Genomic DNA, 18,269 nt, shown 5'->3' with positions numbered 1-18,269 from the left:
TGGGGAGGGGTGGCAACAACACTGGGATCATGAGGTCCTGTCTTCTCAAGTCCTTCTCCAGGTCCTCCCTCAGCAACGGGCCCAGGCAGAACACCGCCAGCACCCCACCCCCACTGAGTCCCAAGAACTACCCGCCCCCCCCAGCCCCGTACATCCACACATGATGTTCTCCAAATCTCAAAAGACCGAAGCCATGGGGTTGCAGCCTTGCTTTGTTGGACCCTCCGTGTTCATCTGCCAGCTTTGAAACTAGAGTTTCACACACAAAAGAAATCTGGATTTCCTGCCTCTCTGGAAAAATCAGGATTGGGCAACCCTGAGCCTCTTCCCTCGCTGCATTAATGGGCTGGTGTGGAGTGGCTCGATGCTGCCCCCTGTGGGTGATCGCCCTTCTGCATGGCCCTGCCTCTGGCTTGACCCGCCTAGGCAGCCCAGGCTGTGCACCTGAATTCAAATCACAAGTGGCACTGCCTCTACCTTGAGGTTTTCTCTCTGAATCTTATTTAAATGTTTAAGCGGGCTTTTACCATCCGGGAGATGGCAAGACCAACAAACAGGTACCGATTCTCAGTTTAGCTCTCCCGCACGTGACTGTGATTTCATTCTCTAAGCATATCATGCGGTCGTGTTATTTCCTGGCAAAGCGGCTTCTAATTCTCAGGATGGAATTAAATACATATTCCAACGTGCTTTGTGGAGGAAGCAGTGACTTCCCAGCGCCCTGCCTCCTGAGCGTGTTTGAGGAGCTCAGCTTTAAGAGGCGTGGGAGAGTAGCCTGGAGGGATGAGACAGGCGCGGGGCAGGGACCGCCACCCAGCCCTGGCACGGAACCTAATTTTACACAGATAAGAGACACTACCGTAGGGACAGATATGGTGGGAGAAGCCATTCCACGGGCCCTGCCTGGAGACTGGGGTCGGGGGTAGGCACGGGGTCTGCAGTTATAAGATCCAATCCCAGGCCTGTTCTAGTTCTGGCTGGCTGGGACGCTGTCTGTCTGTCTGTCTCTCTCACTCTCTATCTCGGTCACTGGCCCAACCAGTCTGGGCTACAGGGCTCTTGGTGGCCAGGGTCTCCCCAAACCCGAGGGCTTTTCCTATATGTGGGAAGAGAAAGGAGTCCTGCTGATGGTATGCTCCAGGAGCAGAGTGGCAGGTGGAGTACGAGGTGCCAGGAGGTGTGTGTTGGAGGGGGTGCTGGGGCAGGGAGGAGACAGGGACCCAGACAATTGGTGCCGCCCCCCTCCATCTCCATCAGGGTCAGCAGGGCTCCCCCATCTCTTCCTCACACACCCTGCTGCCACTTCTCTTCTACTTTAAAGATCCCTTCCCACCCCTCTAGGAATCTGGTTTCTAGTTTAGAGGTCGCGGGGGCCGCTCTGTGAGGATGAAAGTCCTGGAAGGTTTCAAGCGAACTTGAACAGTTTTTTTAAAAGCACCAGCAAATATGCACTTCTCCACCATAGGATTGCCTGTGCTCCCTAAAATGTCACTTTCTTTGTGTTTGGTCGGAATTGTATCTACTCAGCAGGTAACACTGTTTAGCTCATGCTGATCTGAAGTTCTGAGTGGCAGTTACATATGTGTAGAGTTAATTAACAAACCGGAAAACAAGACAATTACTACTTAATGCATGCCTCTGGTTGAGAGATGACATCTTTAAAGGAAAAATTATACAAAGGGTCCTCACCGCAAAGGTTGGGAGGCTCTGTCAAAAGGGCTTGTGCAAAAGGGTGCGCAGGGGCCCCAGATCTGGGGGACTGCTGATCAGCTGTGCCCGCTTGGGGCCTTTTCTTTTTGAAATTGACTTGGTCGCCCCATGCCTGTTATATTTGAGGTCCTACATCCTGTTGTGTTTAACACAGGATGTTAAGAGCACCCTCTGGCTCTGGAGTCCAGCATGCACCCAGGCTTGAATCCCAGTTCCTGTACTTAGGAGGTTGGGGAACCTGGGCCCGTGACCTAGCGTACTTTCTGAGGCTCAGTTTCGTGTTCTGTAAAATGAGGATAACCAACCACATCTCACTGGGTTAATGTAAACATTCCTTGAGGTGATACACAGAAGGTCCTTCATGCTGAGCCTGGCACGTATCAGGTGTCCTCAGTAAACATCTGATGAGTACTATCTCCGTTACTTCCACTAGCCCTGGTATAACAGCCGTTTGATGGACAGGTCTGACAGGTGGGCATGAGGAGAGGGTTGTGGGCCTCAGAAGGAGGAGAAGGAAGAAGGTCCGCTGTCACCCACCTGCCAGCTCCAGGGTGACTGAGCAGGCCTGTGTGCCGTGGCGGTTACGGGCCGTGCAGGTGAGGGTCCCCATGTCTCGGTGGCTCACCCGGCAGATCCGAAGACAGTACTGGTCGTCATCTGGCTGGCTCAGCTCATACACCCCTGCCCGCGCCTCTAGGAGGGCCCCTCGGCAGCTAAGGGACACACGACAGGGAGGTCACCCAGGATCCAGCCACAGGGGAGTCAGGCCAGGATGGCCGGAGCTGGATGGCCCCATGTGGGAAGTGAGGCACGCCAGGTGGGGCCCCACCTCCTCCAGACGACCTGGGCCTCCACATGGTTGAAGGTGACCGTGATGCTGGCGGGCTGTCCCTCCACCACATACACGACATCTGGCTTGTCCAACACAGCAGGTGCCTCCTCCAGGGGTGGGCCTGGCCAGATGAGAGCGCAGGCTGAAGTTAGACTTGACACCAGGGACTTAGCATACTCTACGTTTTTACCCTCCTAACCACCACCCGAGCTCCATGTTTACAGACAAGGAAGTGACATTCAAAGAGGTTCAGCAAGTTGTCTAGGACACGCAGCCAAGAAGTGGCGGAGCGGGGACTGCACCCTCCCATCCCCCGTCTGCTTGTCTGATCCCAGAGCCTCAGCCTCACCCACCGTGTGTGCTGCCATCAGGAGAAAGAAACGCTCAGACTGGCTGAGGTCACTCCCAGACACAGCAGGTCCAGACCAGCCCTTGAGCCTCCACCACCAAGAGCTGGTTCTCCGGCGCTGTAGCCTCCACCCCACCTCCAGAGGGGCACCCAGACTCACCACGCTCCAGGAGCTGTGCTGGCTCGGAGGGGGGTGAGGGCTTGCTGCTGCTCTTGATGGTGGTGCTGAGGACCCGGAAAACGTGCTGGACCCCCTTACGCAGCCCCATGGCTGCCCACCCAGGCTCCCGCAAGCCCGTGGCCAGCACTGTCCACTGGTCCGAGCCTAGAACCTGGTGCTGCACGGTGTAGGTCAGGGCGTCTGGGTCTGGGGGGAAAGCAGCTGCTGGAGGCGGGCATTGCTGGGACACCCCCCCAGACCCCCATTCAACTGGCTCAGGACCTAGAAACTCCTCATTAGCCTGCTCTGAGGGCCTGCCTCAATTTCTCCTGTTGCTTCTGCTTGCACCCCCCCACCCCCATCTGCTCTTTCCAACCACTGACCTGGCCAGCCATGCTCAGAGCCAACAATATGCCAGGCATGGGTCCAGCTACAGACACGGAAGGAGGGAGCTTAGCTCATATCCCAATTCCTTGCTATTGCCTGAGGTGGGGAAACTGAGGCACAGAGCAGGAAGACTTCATGCCCAGGGAAGGGGAGGGCATTCCCAGGATCATGAGCCCAGCACCCAGTCCCTCCGAGAAAGGGAATGGGCCGCTCCTTCGTGGCCTCTCCTGACACACAGCCATGGCTTTATCCACCTTGAAGAGGAGACTGGCCAAGCAGCTCCTGGCCACGTTCCCAGTGTTCCATGCTTACCCTCCACCAGTACGATCATCTGGGCCTTGCCCCCCAGCCTGGCTCCTTCGGTGCCCCTGCCTGAGCCTGACTGCACCCCATCCCCACCCAGGAGCCCCGTGGGGCCTGACGCACCGATGGCCATGTCCAGACCCCTGGGAGGGTTCCACGTGAGCGTGATCATCCTGCCAGTCACAGCCACCACCTGTGGGGCACCATCTGGGGGGCCTGGAACCACATCTGAAAGCCACAGGTCGGGGGTCTGCCATGCTCCTCAGGGCCCCATGGCTCTGCAGGTTCACCAGGCCTCGGGATGGTGGGCCAGGGACTGGAGGCACAGCCACAGTGCGGGGGGGCAAGGCCAGACAGCTCCCCGGGGTCCAAGGGTAAGGGAGCCGGGGTGGAGGCCCTGCCCTCACCCAGGCCTGTGGGGAGGGCCAGTGGCTAGGCTGCAGATACAGCAGACCAGGAAGACGTGGGCCTCACCTGTGACATAGAGGTGAGCATAGCACGCAGCTTTGCCCAGCTTGTTGGCGATGACACTCTTGTAGACGCCCGCATGCTGAGGTCCCACAGCAGGGAACACCAGGCGATGGACATCCCTGTCTGGGGGGTGAGGGACACAATGATAGCGGGCCTGAGCCAGGAGGATACTGGGTGGGCGCATGTCCCCAGAGGCCTGGCCCTTTACTCCTTACTGGCTGTAGGGGGCAGGTGAGGGGGCAAGAGTGGGGCAGATGGCAAGAAGCATGTCCACCTCACAGCAAAGCCAAAGTCCAGGCTGCCAAGGTTATACCTGCAGGCACGTCCCTTCCTGCCTGTCCCTCCAATGACTTCTCATGCTCCACCCACACTGATTCTGCCTCCAAGCTCCTGTCCCGTTGACAGCCCCTCATCTCTGCATCTTTGGTGTTCACACCTCGGCATCAAAGTACTGACCGGGTTTTGTCCCTAAGGCCCCTCCGTCAGTCCCCTCTCCATCCCCATGGCTGCTGTTGTCCCCCCTGCAGCTCAGCGCCCATGACCGACCTCCACCAGTGCAGTCCACACTCCGCCAATGGCTCCGCATGTTACCCCTTGACCTGGAAACCTTTAAGGTGCCCCCTGCACATAGGCTAGCATCCAGAGCCTCAGCCCAAGAGCCCATCCAGCCCCGTCTCCTGCCCTTCCTCCTGCGATTCCTCCAACCCCGACAAGCCTTCAGGGTCCTGCACACACACAGAAGTTCCATCTTCAGGCTTTTGCTCACAAAATTCCTCCCTTCTGGACTCTTCCTCTCCTACCTAAGGCCTTCTCCTTCAAGACACAGTTCAAGCAAGTGCCAGCCTGGGAAGACGTCTCTGTACCCCCATCCCTGACTGCCTCCCCAGGACCTCCATCGCCAGGCCCACACTGCATGGGGTGGCCCTCCCTTTCCACTCGCATGTGCCATGGCTGCTTAAAGACAGAGCCGACATGTCCTGTCAGGCCCGGACCCTGATGCCTTATACGTAGTCAGTGCTAAGGATGTTATATTACAAATGATAGTAGGAGTTGTCTGTTCTGGGCCCAGCGAACGCCAGCTAATAGATGTACGGTTTTTTCCCCATAATCCTTTCAACAATCCTGCAAAATTATCCTCATTTTACCAATGAGATCAGAGACATTAATGGACTTGTCCAAGGCGACACAGCTAATAAATGATGGAGCCATGCCTTGAACTTGCTTCCCTCTACTTCTGAACTTCCCTCTCGATGCTGTGATAAGGAGGCCATCTCAGGCGGGGATGTGAAGGGGAAGAGGCTGGCCTGTCCTCCTGCACGTCACAACCATCCCCAAACACCCCTCCCTTCTCTGACCGGTTATCTCCCCATGGAACAGTCACCCATTCATTTATCTCTGCTGACACTATTTATAAAGAAAGACAGACCAGAGGCTGCCACCGACCCCAGATACAGAGAGGAGCGGGGACGCCAGTTCAGGCTCCCGAGACAAACACCCGACCTGGGCCTCAAGCAGAATGAGACAGGAAGCCTGAGGGCTGAGCAGACAGCCCGAGGTGGAGGTGGAGGTGGTGGTGGTGGCGGTGGCCAGGGGACGGGTCAGAGCCACAGAGCTGACTCTGGAGAATGGGGTGGGCTTAGGAGGTAGCCTCAGAGTCAAAGGGGCTGTTCCTGACTTCGGGTAAGTCCCCATCCCTGTGTAAGTCTCTGTTTTCCTGTTTGCAAACACGGGTACTAGTACCTGCCCTCCAGGCCCTTGATGAGGAAGCTGAGCGGGGGCCCGGCGCTCACACAGTGTTTGAGAGAGGTGAGTTCTGCCGCACTGCAGCTCTAAGAGGAACCTATCTCGAGACTCAGATTCCTTCGAGAATGGAACGGAGACGCTCCCAAGAGAAATAGCCCCAGGCGGAAAGCACAGGGTCCTGAATCCGGTCCTCTGCGTTCCTCTCCTGGCTCCTTTTCTTTACCCGCTGTTCTTAACAACACTGGCCGAGCAGCCTCTCAAAGCCAGACACTGCCCAGGCTGGCCTTTTCACCGAAACTTCTCAAGGAGGGCGTGAAGCGCCCTGCTTTATGACCAAGCAGCCACAGCAGCAGTAACAATAAGATGAGCGGTCGCTGAGCACTCGCTATTCGCCAGGCCCCCCTTAGGTGCTTTGTGCATATTAACGGATTTCATCCTTATGGTGAGCCTATTGCAGATAGGCTTGCAGATATGGGGAATAGATTGCAGATATGGGGAAACCGAGGCACTGAGGGGTTCCGTAACCTTGCCCTTATGCTGCTGCTGGTCAGCAGCAAGTTGTACACCCGTCCAGTACGTGCTAAGGGGTACACCCAGGCCTGGAGCGGCGACTCCGCAGATGGGGCTGTGCAGCTCGAAGGAGGAGACCCTGACCGCACAGCCCCTCCGCGCCCCCTCCCACAGGCACCCTGCCCTCGCGCAGGCTAGAGAAGGCAGGCTCGAAGGCAGGGAGAGCATGAAGGCACCACGAGCAAAGAGGGTGCCGGAGGGGACGCTCCCCAGGGCCCCTCCCTGAACACATACACTGCGTCATGCGCCGGTCGTCACTGCTCTGGATGCGGTGGCCATTGTGGAACCAGCTGATCGTGGGGTAGGGCAGGCCAGTCACCTGGCACTCCAGCATGGCCTCCTTGGCCAGGCCCACCTCCAGATCCTGTAGTGGCCGCAGGAAGTCGGGCATGGACAGCCGCTCCAGCTCACCCTGCTCTGGCTCCTCGGGGATAGATGGCATCTTCTCTAGCTTCGAGCTGGAAGAACGACACGGCTGCCCAGAGGTCTCCCACCACAGGGCCTGGGCACCGCGGAGGCCGCATTGGCTTCCCCAGGAGCACCCCCTACCTGGGGCCGGTGGCGGCCGTCCGGGGTTCCTCCACATAGAGCTGGGCCGAGCACTGGGCCTGGCCGTGCGTGTTGGTCGCGCTGACCGCGTACAGCCCCTCGTCCTCACTGCCCACGTGGGCGATGTGCAGGGAGTGCAAACCTCCATCCTGCCGCAGCCGCAAGTTCTCGCTCTCCTCCACCTGGCGGCCTGGGGGAGGACGGGGCGGGAGTGCTGAGCAGGCTCAGCCAGGGACCCGGGGCCTCTGAACCTGAGGGCTCCCCCCACATCTGCAGGGTGGAGGGCCGTACCAAAATGAGTCCAGGTGACCGACGGGGGCGGGCTGCCGCTGATCTTGCAGTCGAAGCGGGCCGCGCGGCCCTCCAGCACCTCCACGTCCTCCAGCAGCCGAGTGAACAGGGGCGCCAGCGAGGGCCGCACAGTCAGTCGGGCGCTGCAGGTCAGCTCATCTAGTGGAGAGGGGTCGGCGCTGTGGCAGGGAAGGCCACGGAGCCCCAGGCACCCCCAACCCGAAGGGCCCACCCGCATACCGGGCAGGGACGGGGACCTGCGCTCAGAGCTGGGAATGAACACAGCCCAGCAAGGTCCCCAGACACTGGAGTAGTGAGGCAGTGGGTGAGACCCTAAGATCTGGCTTTCTCAGGAGGGTAGAGGTTGGCAAGGGTGGGTGGCAGGGAAGCCATGGCTGCCGGGACCACCACGGGGGGCCCTCCTCATTGCCCCTTGCCCAGTCAGGATGGAGCTCAGCTGGGCTCTGGAGAGAGATCTGGAAGCCAAACCCAGTTCCTCCTCCACACCTTTCGCTTGCCCTTGGGGAAGCTTTTTTCTGTGCCTGGCTGGGGCCCACACTCCGTCCCTCCCATCCCAGACCCAGAGCAATGTTCCTTGGCCCTAAGACAGCAGCCCACAAGAAGTCTTCTGGGGCAAATAAGAGCCCCTTCCACTGCCCTGATCCTCTCCTGCTTGCAAAGGCTTCCAGTGTCACCTTAGGCGCTCATCCCCACGAGCTGGTGAGGCATGATCTCTGCTCTTCAAAGGAGGACGGGGACCAGGTCAGAGATGTCGTTCATAATAGTAATGGCTGACATTTATAACGCCACCCTTTGCCGGGCTTGCGCTGTACTTCGCGCATGACCCACATTAGCTCATTAATCCCACCGGTCCCCCTACACGGGAGCTTGTCTCACGATCCCTTTTTCCAGACAGAGAGTCTGAAGCTCAGAGAGATGAAGTGACTTGTCCAAAGTCACGTGGCTGTCTGTGGCAGGGCGGGAACGGGAACCCAAGTCCGGGTGGGCTGGCTAGACCACAACAGACTGGCTGCCTCTGGGGTCACCAGCTCGCACGGACATGGGAGGAGGCGCGCTGTGCCAGAGGCCACTCCCCACGCAGATTCTACCCACACAGGTGCACTGCCTTATCTTGTTTAGCTCCCCTGCTCCCACCCCTCCAGCCCCCAACCTGAGGCTCTCGGGGGGGGGGGGGGGCGGCAGCCCCAGGGCCCAAGAGGGCCGTTACCTTTGGCCGTGCTGAGCTTGCAGGTGTAGACGCCGCTGTCATCCTCGTGCACAGACGTGAGCAGCAGCTTGCACTTCCGGCCATCGAAATGCATCTTGCACTTGAGAAGGGCCGGCTGCAGCAGGCGGCCTCGGGAGAGCCAGTCGACCTCCACGTCGGCAGGACCCGCCACCAGGCACTCAAACAGCGCCATCTCCCCGGCCCCCACGTCCACGTCCTGCAGGGGGGCCAGCACGGCCAAGGACCGGCTTTCAGGGTGTGCTGGCGGGGGGAAGCGGCCACAGGGGGCACGCATGGAACAGAGACACAACGGGGCGAGGGAGACACACACACGCACAGACAAAGAGACAGACAGATACAGAGAGAGAGATGCGTTTTGTTCCTTTGGAGACAGGGAAAGCCCGCCTGCCCGGCCAGCCCAGCAAAGAGCTCCAGAGCCTGGCTTCAGGAGGGCCATCCAAGCTGGGCCAGGGAGGGTGAACTCGGGGGAAACAGGAAGGACTCGAGGGCGGGGAATCTGAGAGGGCCACGTAGGGGCAGAGACGGCGGCGGAAAAAAAAAAAACAAAACACAGCACACCAGCTGGGTACAAACTGGACTTTATTTGAGCTAAGAAACAGCTTTGTTCAAATGTCTTCACACCCACAACAACAGGCCCTTACTCTTTGGCCAACCCTGGCTAATACCCTCATTCCCAGACAGAGCATCCTGGGCCCTGACAGTGAATAGGGGAGTCCCAGATGAGCCCTGAACCTGCCCAGAGCGGGACTGGGTCAGGCCTCCTCATCAGCGTAGGGCCTGAGGGCCTCTGGCTTTTAGTGTCTTGTGAAACAGAAAGCGTTGTGCCATCTGAAACCCGTTTCTGGAATGGTGAGTGCCCGGTCCCCTGCGTCATGAGCCCCTTGTCAACAGCCTCCTGCCTCTCTAGGCCCCTCCAGCCTGTGGGTGCTCTGCCCTATCCTCTCCCGCCCTGCCTCTGCCCACATCGGCTCCGACGCATCCTTCCCTGACTGTCACAGACACACAGACAGACAGATAGACAGACAGGGCCTGCAGCAGCGGTAGCACATGCGCTTGCTGGGTGCTCCCCTGCAGGGAGAGACTGGGGGTGGGGGGATTCTTCATAGCCCTCATGGCAGCCCCTTGCTGGCACTCAGTCCATGTGGGGGCTCCCAGCCTGCCCAGCCCTATGTCCACTTGGGGAGGAAGGGTCCCTAGGGGCCCGCGGGCTATCCCAGGATGCTGCACAAGGTGGGGAGGGGATGGAATGGGAGGCTGGGACAGGGTCCGGGCCGGCGGGCCGGCAGGGCCTGTGGGCAGGAGGCAGTGAAACACAGCGAGGTCCGAGAGGTGCCTGAGACAGGGGCGCAGCTCGGAGGGCAGCGGGGGGAGCGCAGGCGGCCCCCTGAGCTCACTCGCCTGTGTACAGACAAAAACCTCAGTCAGCAAGCGGCAGGTTAGTGCAGCACGCGCACACGCACGCACACGCACGCCACGCAGACCTGGCTAGGGCCCCTCTGCGTGGAGAGTGGTCTCTGAAATGGCCAGGGCGCCCTGCCACTCTCAGCTCCCCCCACATCAGCCTGGGGATAGGGGGCTGGCAGCCAGCCAGAGGCTGGGAGGGTCTCTGGGGTTCCTGGACAGGCAGAGGCCATGGGCAACCAGGGAAAGGGCATCCACAGGCATCGGGGCACCCAAAGCCTAGGGGATGTCAGAAGGAACCCCAAAGAAAGAGAAGCACCAAGACACGGGTTAACACAGAGAAGCGAGGCAGAGCCAGACCCTGGAGGGGAAGGAAGAGGCCAGGGAATGGGGGCCAGATATGGATGCAGGGAGAGCTGAAGGTTTCAGAAACCAAGGAAGTGGCAGCCCCAAGAATGGGAGGCACTGGGCTGGTGACTGAGGCAGGCAGTGTCCAGTGCAGGTGACCATGACTGTGAGAGTCAGAACTCCAGCAGGGGCTAGAGGTATCTGCAAAGCTCTCCGAGCTGGCCTCTACCAGGAAGGGAGGGATGATGGCTGAGTGTGGAGCTAAGGAGGGGCTCCCAGCCCTGAGCTGCTCACAGGGAAGGGGGAAGTAGAAGGCAAGGTTGATGACCAGCCCTAGGGAGGAAAACCACCAGTCCCCCAAGGGCAGCCTGGCTGAGGCCTGCCTGCTATCTGCCTGAAAGGTCCGCTGCCCTTCTGCCCCGGCTCCGGGGGCCCAGCCCTCTCCACATTCCACGGTCCTGCTCACCCTGGCACCCCTAGGGACTCTCCAGTGCTTCAAGCCCAAGTCACCCCAAGGGCCCCTCCGAACGGGTCCAGCTATCAGACTCTCCCCACTGCCCCCTCCAACCACAACGCTTCTGCACAGCAATGGGATGGGTAGGAGGGCAAAGAGCAATAGGGGAGAGGCAGGGTGGGTGTGAGGGAGGAGCCTGGACAGGGACAAGGTGTGACTGAGCACAGGGAAAGCCATACTGTGTAGTAGGCTGAGCAATGAACTTGCTGTGTGGCCTTGAGCACACACTGTGCCTCAGTTTACTCAGCTACAATATAAGCAACCAACTATGGGATCTCTAAGGCCTGTTGTGACATCCTCCATCTGAGGTTCTGTCAAAGTTGGCACTTGAGCAGGGATGTGGCCAGGGCTAGGGCGGGGGGTCGGGGGGTTCATGGAGAGTGTAAGGCACTCACCTCTGACCTCCAGGCGGGCCTCACACTGCCGGGCGCCATACTCGTTGACCGCTTTGCAAGTGTAGAAGCCAGCATCGGCCCGCTCGGCCGCCAGGATCCGCAGCCGGCACAGCCCACCCTCTGCCTCCTCGGCGAAACGCCGCTGGTCTGGGCGCACAGGCTGCCGGTTTCTCAGCCTGTCGGAGGGACAGGAACTCACTCTGGGGACCCAGGCCCTGACCTGCCCCTACAGGCGCCTCACATCATCTACCCCCTTCCCAGATCTGTCCTCTGGGCTACAGGGCCAAGTTTTCACCCTCACTCGGCCATCCCAGCCCTCCACCAGCAATTTCCAGAACACCTCTGCCTAGTGGGAACTTGCCCTTCTTGGAACCTAACCACAACTATTCAGCTCTTAATAGTTCTGAAATGTGTCTTATTTTTATCTATTTATCTTTGTGTTTTATTTTTATTTTCTATAATAAACAGTTTTCCCACTTCCTGAAAGGGATGAGAAATAACTTATAATGTTAAAAAAAAAAAAATCACACACGGCACTGGCTAATCAATGACAAGTGAAAACTCAGGGACCTAAACTACTAAGAACCTAAGCAAACAGGAATCAGGGTCCCAGGCACCTGGGATAAAGCACTGTAGCCTTCAGCCCCCCGCTTTGGCAGAGCAGAAACAAAATGTTATGCCTGGGCCTAGCACAGGGCTGGGTGCAGAGCAGGCCTCAAAAATCACCCTGCTGTCACCTGATGGGGGTACGAGAGGGCAGCCTCCTGTGAGAGATGACTCCGCCCATTCATCCTCAGCAGGACAGCCGGGAGACCTTTTGTTACCCAACCCTTCCCCCCTCCCGGCCCCCACCAAGAAGGAGAAGCCCTGAATGAGCCTGAACAAAGGGGCGGGGGCATTTCAGGGAGCAACACCACTGGACCTGGGATGAGACCCCTGGGCAGGTCACAGGCAAGTCCACAAATGGCCCCCTGCCCTCTACCCAGAGGCCAGGCCTCAGAGGAAGAAACTTACAGGGGTGCTGCTACTCACCAGGAAACCACTGGTTTCGGCTCCCCCAGTACACGGATGCTCATGGTGACATCTTGGCCTTCTCTTACTGACTGGTCCATAAGTGAGACCTGAAGGGGACCCCAAGTGTCAAGGGAGATATTCAGGGTCCAGCGGTGGCTCCCGGGGGCCAGAGGATTCTGGGATAGAGGCCTCTTCCACACTGGGCTGACTGAGGCTGGCTCCGGATTAGAAGAGTTAATAGGGCCTAACTCTAGGTCTTGTTAGAACCTGGTGGGGCCCCAAGAACAAGGGCCTACATGAAGGAATGGGGGTGCCCAAGGGCTGGGTTCTGGCCTCAGGAGTCTGACCTTGAAAGTGGGGGGTGCCTTGGAGCCAGTGTCAGAGGAGCGGCGGTTCTGGCTGGGACTGAGCTTCATGGTGGGGGTGTGGGGCCAGGTCTCTCCAGGCTCCGGAAACTCCTCTGGGGGGCTCAGGTATTCCTCGTCAGAGGTGATGGGGCTGCTGAAAGGTGACGTGGACCCGCCTGGAAAAGAGAGAAAGGAGAGACAGTGGCAAAGAGAGACTCCAGGGGAGGAAGGGGGGACAGAGAGAATGACACAGCTGGAGAGATCAGCCCCAGATCAAGGACCTGATAAGGTCTGGAATGTTTCACACAGCCTAGGTAGGAGGAAGACCAGTCCTGCCTTGACTTTACTTCTTGGGGCTCCTACTTGCGTGCTGTGTGACCTCGCTCAGACGTCTCCTGTCCCCAAGCCCCTAAATCCTGCTCTGCCCCAGACTCTCCTAACGCTGATACTGTTGAACCCCCTGAGTAGGGGAACCATAGCAAATAGCCTGGGACAAGGGGTTCAAGTGGCAGAGGACCTGGGCCTGATGGGAGACCTGAAATTCTACTGGAGCAGGGAACCCACATTCCTGGCATGGAACTGCAAGCTTCTAATGCAGATGGTCCCCAGAGTGGTACAGCCCAGGCACCCGTCTCGGGTGAGCTGGGCCTGGTGCAGAGGAACACACACCTCAGACAAGCCCCAACCCGGCAGTGCCAGGGCCAGTGAGGCGGCACCGTCCAGCCCGCCCTTCCCCCTCTCCCTTCTCAGCTTCCTGCCCCAGATACCCCAGGGGCACCTGTTGGCCCCAGCCCTAGAACACGGTCCCCAAAACTCTCAGGGGATGAAAAAGCGGTTTGAGTCATCCACAGAGAAGGGCAACTCAGACTGGGGAAAGGGAGGGGGGCACCAGGGTTTGCTTTGGGGGAGGGGTGTCCCCAGGGCCCTGACGCCCTCCCCTGCAACTGGCCAGGGGCCCAGCCTCACTGAGCTGGCTCTTGTCCGACTACCAAATACAGACATGAATCCGCCACAGCCCCCTGGCCCCTCCTCCTGGTTCCCCCCATCCCAAGCCCCTGTGGCCCGGCCCCCCACAGGGCTGCACCCCAACTCACCCGAGACTCTGAGCACAGACCCCAGGCTGTGCCTGTCCTGAAGGCTCTGCCCTGGCACCGGGCCCTCCTACCGCCTGCCCACTGCCCACCCCAGCCGGCTCCCCAGGGAGCAGAAGCCCAGCCCGCCCAGCCCCACTCGGCTGACTCCCACTGCTGACCTGCTGAGTCTCCACACGGAGGGCCTGGGGGAGGGGAGGGGGGGAGGTGGGGGCTGGCCAGGCAGGGCCAGGCTGGGTGGCAGGCAGGCAGCTGGCCGGGAAGGTGGTGCCTGCTGAGACCACAAGTAGTCCAAGGGAGTCCGAGGCCGGAGTGGAGGGGGAGGAGAGGGGAGGGGCAGAACGCTTGGCCTGGCTGTATTTAGCCACCCTGCTTGCTCCCCAGCAGCAGGATCTGCTTCTTCTCTCCTTACAGCTTCTGGACCCTGACAAGAGCAAAGCCCCTCACTGGTGTCTCCACTTGAAGTGCCGGGGCCTCAGCCCCAGGGGAGACAGGGGTGAGGTGCGCAGCAGCACATGGGTGCCTGCCCCGAGCCGCTCCCTCCAACGCACCCACCGAGGGAGGCAATGATGGCAGATGGCCCTGAGGACGCCCCTGCTCGGACCAAACCACCAAGAGCCCCACGTGGGAATGTGCTGATCAGCCTCAAATACTGGGGCCAGGCCATACCCTCTTCTGTGGTGCTGACAATCACAGAACTGTCAGGACCTCCGGCCTCCTTCCCGGAAATACCCCCTCCACCTGAGAGCGCCCCCAATCCCACACCTGCCTCCCCACTACTGCCACGGCAGGTTTGGCCCAGCGCCACCCGGGGGCACTGGTCCTGCACCCACCTCTCCTCCTACCAGCTTGGACGGGGGCACTGTTGGCAATAGTGTCTCACCCTGTTGGCTGCCCCCCAGGGCCAAGGGTCATGAGGCAAGGGCTGCTTCTAGTAATGCTGCACAATGAGCAGCCATCTGGACTGGGACTGCGGAAGGGGCTTGGAGATGAACAGCAGAACAGGGGAGCTGCTGAAGAGAGGTCACATGGCCTTCTCTCCCCAACTCCTTTAAAAGATCTATTCATCTATTATTTGAGAGAGAAAACACGCAACCACATGCATGATGGGGAGGGGCAGATGGAGAGGGAGAGAGAGAATCCCAAGCAGACTCCCCACCGGCAACCCATTGTGGGGCTGGACACCATGACCCTGAGACCGCGGCCCGAACTAAAATCAAGAGCTGAACGCCCAACCGACTGAGCTACCCAGACACTCCCCCTCCTATCACCCCCCACTCCCCATGACCCAGTGATACATTCCCAAGCTATGACCTGTGTTTCCCAGCCAGAGAAGAAGGAGTGGGGGACTGGGAGAGGACGGGGCCACCATTCAGGTTGGCTGTCTTGAGGTGGAGGTGGGAAGGCAAGTCAGAATGGCATTTGGTGAACATCTGCCAGGAGCTGGGCCACCAGCTGATGCTGAGATGCCAGGCGTGGCCCCTGAAGGTGGGAGCCCCCTCCCTGTCACGGAGCCTGTGACCTCCAGGGTCACCTCTAGACTGGATGGCACTGTAGGCACTCACAGGCCCAGGGAGGGACCTCAGAGATTTGAGCAGATTGGCAACGCTTGCAGGGAGCCTTGGAGACCCCTGGTGGTGGTTGGGGGAACTGCATGCTCCGAGAATCCACCTGCATCAGGGTCCTCAGGCCTCCTCAGAGATGGAGGATCTCTGTCTCCAGCTCCCAAAACCTCTGTGGTTCTACGCCAGCCTCTGGTGCCACCCCACTTTTTACCGGCCCCACCACCAAAACCATCTTTGCAGCCAGTCCCTGTACCTCAGTCCTGCTCCACCCACAAGCCAGGCTCTCAGTGTGGGAAATACCGTTACACGGGCCAGGAAGTAGGGAGCAGGTGTCCCCAAACCTAACAGGCAGACAGACCCACCATGTGAGTGCTGCCCCTACACACCCCATCACCCTCAAGACACACGGACTCTGTGCATGTGTGTGGCCTTTCAACAGTGCTCCCAGTTTGGTCTCACTTGATGAAAATACAGGTGTGAGGGAGCCCTCAGTGTGTGTGTGTGGGGGGGGTCTCTTCCCACCTAGAGCAGCACATTTAGTTCAATACGGTCCCAACATGCCTTGAGACATTCTAAGGGTAAACAGAGTCACAGCCACCTACAATGAAAGGTTTTCTACACCCAGGCTTCTCAGCCACCCATATCGGGACCGCCTGGGAGCCCGTTTAAACCATAAATTCCTGGGCCTTACTTACCCTGACCTGAAGAATGAGATTTCCTAAAACAGAGGTCAGAAAACTACATTTTTAGAAAGCACTCCAGGTGGGGCGCCTGGGTGGCTCAGTGGGTTAAGTGCCTGCCTTCGGCTCCGGTTATGATCGGGGGTCCTGGGATTGAGTTCCACATCGGGCCCCAGGCTCAGTGGGAACCTGCTTCTCCCTGCCCCTCTGCATCTTTGCTCCTGTGCATTCGCGCACGCGCGCTCTCTCTCTCAAATAAATAAAATCTTTTTAAACAGCCCTCCAGGTACAAGTACTCCAGTACAAGTACATGTACTCTTCTGTACATGAAAGTTTAGGGACCCCTGTGATCCTCATGGGAGGAAGATGACCCTAAGAGGCAAGTTCCATCTTATCTGGCCACTAAACTTGGGGGCAGGGTTCAGAACCTCAGAGGTCTGACTCCACAGCCCAGGCACTTCCCACAGCAACATCTGGCCTCCCATCTTGAGCAAGGTCCCTGACTCTCTAGCAGAGGTTCTCAAAGCTCACGGTGCCTCAGGATTGGGCTTAAATCCCGGACTGCTGTGCCCCGCCCCCAGAGTTTCTGATGCACCGAGTACATTACTGTGCATCCCTAACATATTCCCACAGTGATGCGGACGCTGCTGGTCTGGGGACCACACTCGGAAGACTGCCGCTCTGGGGACTTCTCAGCTAACCCAAGATCCCCCACTCTTCGGCAGGTCTTCAGCAGTACCCTCCATAGATGCCTGTCTGGCCCAGCCTCTCCATGTCACCCTGGCTGTTCCCGGGGCTGGGAAAGCCACCCAGATCTCCACCCCCCCACCCCCACCTCACTATCTCACACACAATCCTGCAGTCCACATGGTCCTGATCTCAGGAGCCTTGTGGCTGGCAGGACGACAATCCCCTCCATACACAACCAGAACAGTGAGCAGGAATAATGAGGAGGCAAGAGAAGGACAGATGAGTGCCACAGAGTGCAGACAGCAGATTCCTCTGGGCTCAGGGAAGACAGGGTAACTGAGGGAAAGGGTGGTATAGGAATTAAGAGTTTGGCTGAAGCAAGAGAAAAAGAGAAAAAGTCTTTCCGGAGAAGGAAGCTGCGGGAGCAAATATTCAGAGACAGTAAGAACATGCAGATGAGGGGCGCCTGGATGGCTCAGTGGGTTAAACCCTCTGCCTTCGGCTCAGGTCATGATCCCAGGGTCCTGGGATCCAGCCCCGCATCGGGCTCTCTGCTCAGCAGGGAGCCTGCTTCCTCCTCTCTCTCTGCCTGCCTCTCTGCTTACTTGTGATCTCTGTCTGTCAAATAAATAAATAAAATCTTAAAAAAAAAAAGAACATACAGACAATTGTAGCTCAACCTGCTGGCCCCCAAACGGAGTAAAGCTGACAGAGTTAGAGCAGGGGCTCCCATGTCCCAGGTCTTCAGGTCCAGACGGGGACTAGAGCGGGGCCTTCACTCTGAAAGCCAAAGGGAACTCCTCGAGGCTTCGGAGGGACGGGGTGACACGCAGAGTCAGCAAGGCCTCATCCGGGGCCCGGCCATTCCCGACCCGCATTCCACGGGCACTGTCTCCAGAGCGGGTTCCTCTGTGCTCGCACCACTGTGCAAGTCAGCGAGCCCAAGGGCAGAGGGAGACGCAAGTAGGCCTGCAGCGGGTATCGCCCTTTCCAGAGGTTTCTGTTTTGGTTTCAATGGATGAAGAAGCCAAGTGAACTTGTCACAGCTGGTCTGACCTAGCCACAGCAACCGTTAACTCCCCACGCGTGATTACAAGGAGATGCTCTGTGCTGGACAAAGCACTGGCGCCCACAGTGGACTAGGTGCCCATTCTTCTGCGGGGCTGAGCTTGACAACACCTACCGTGAGGGAGCAGCCTTGGGAGACACCCCCCGGGGCCAACTTGCTTCTGGAAGCCAGGAGTAGGAAGGAAGGGTTAAGTCTGGTCAAGGGGCCCACACTGTTTTTTCAGATGCTGACCAAACTCCTTCAAGGATAGGCAACGGGGTCACGTGGCATTCCGAGGTCCCCTCCGTTGGCAGCTCCTGCCTTCACAGGGAGAGGCTGTGACTGTGGCAGCCACAGCCAGGAGAAGGGGCACGGGCAGATGCTGGTGCCTTTCCCTTTATACTCCTGAGCCCCTATAACCAAAGTCTGTCCTGTTATGATGGTATCATTCCTATGGGAGGGCCGGAAGGAGCTCTGAAAAGCCATATCCTCTGGCCCAAATGTCCTTAGCTACCTCCTCATCCCCACAGGGCCTCATAAATCTCACCCAGTAAGTTAAGCC

At 58.7% G+C, this 18,269-nt stretch overlaps 1 protein-coding gene across 1 annotated transcript in view; it reads right to left on the bottom strand.

Annotated features, from left to right (window-relative positions):
• Positions 1-18,269, bottom strand: part of SPEG (striated muscle enriched protein kinase) — a 48,120-nt gene that overhangs the window by 16,440 nt on the left and 13,411 nt on the right. The window contains 12 exon segments of the mRNA XM_044241665.1: positions 2,248-2,423; positions 2,540-2,663; positions 3,052-3,258; positions 3,865-3,969; positions 4,216-4,335; positions 6,760-6,983; positions 7,075-7,264; positions 7,366-7,524; positions 8,594-8,854; positions 11,273-11,448; positions 12,305-12,393; positions 12,634-12,809. Coding sequence (XP_044097600.1) covers positions 2,248-2,423; positions 2,540-2,663; positions 3,052-3,258; positions 3,865-3,969; positions 4,216-4,335; positions 6,760-6,983; positions 7,075-7,264; positions 7,366-7,524; positions 8,594-8,854; positions 11,273-11,448; positions 12,305-12,393; positions 12,634-12,809 — 2,007 coding nt within the window.

The sequence above is a fragment of the Neovison vison genome, chromosome 3 (assembly GCF_020171115.1).
Source record: "Neovison vison isolate M4711 chromosome 3, ASM_NN_V1, whole genome shotgun sequence".
Classification (NCBI taxonomy): Eukaryota; Metazoa; Chordata; class Mammalia; order Carnivora; family Mustelidae; genus Neogale; species Neogale vison.
The sequence above is the reverse complement of the archived record's forward strand: the minus strand, read 5'-3'. Positions and strand labels throughout refer to the sequence as shown.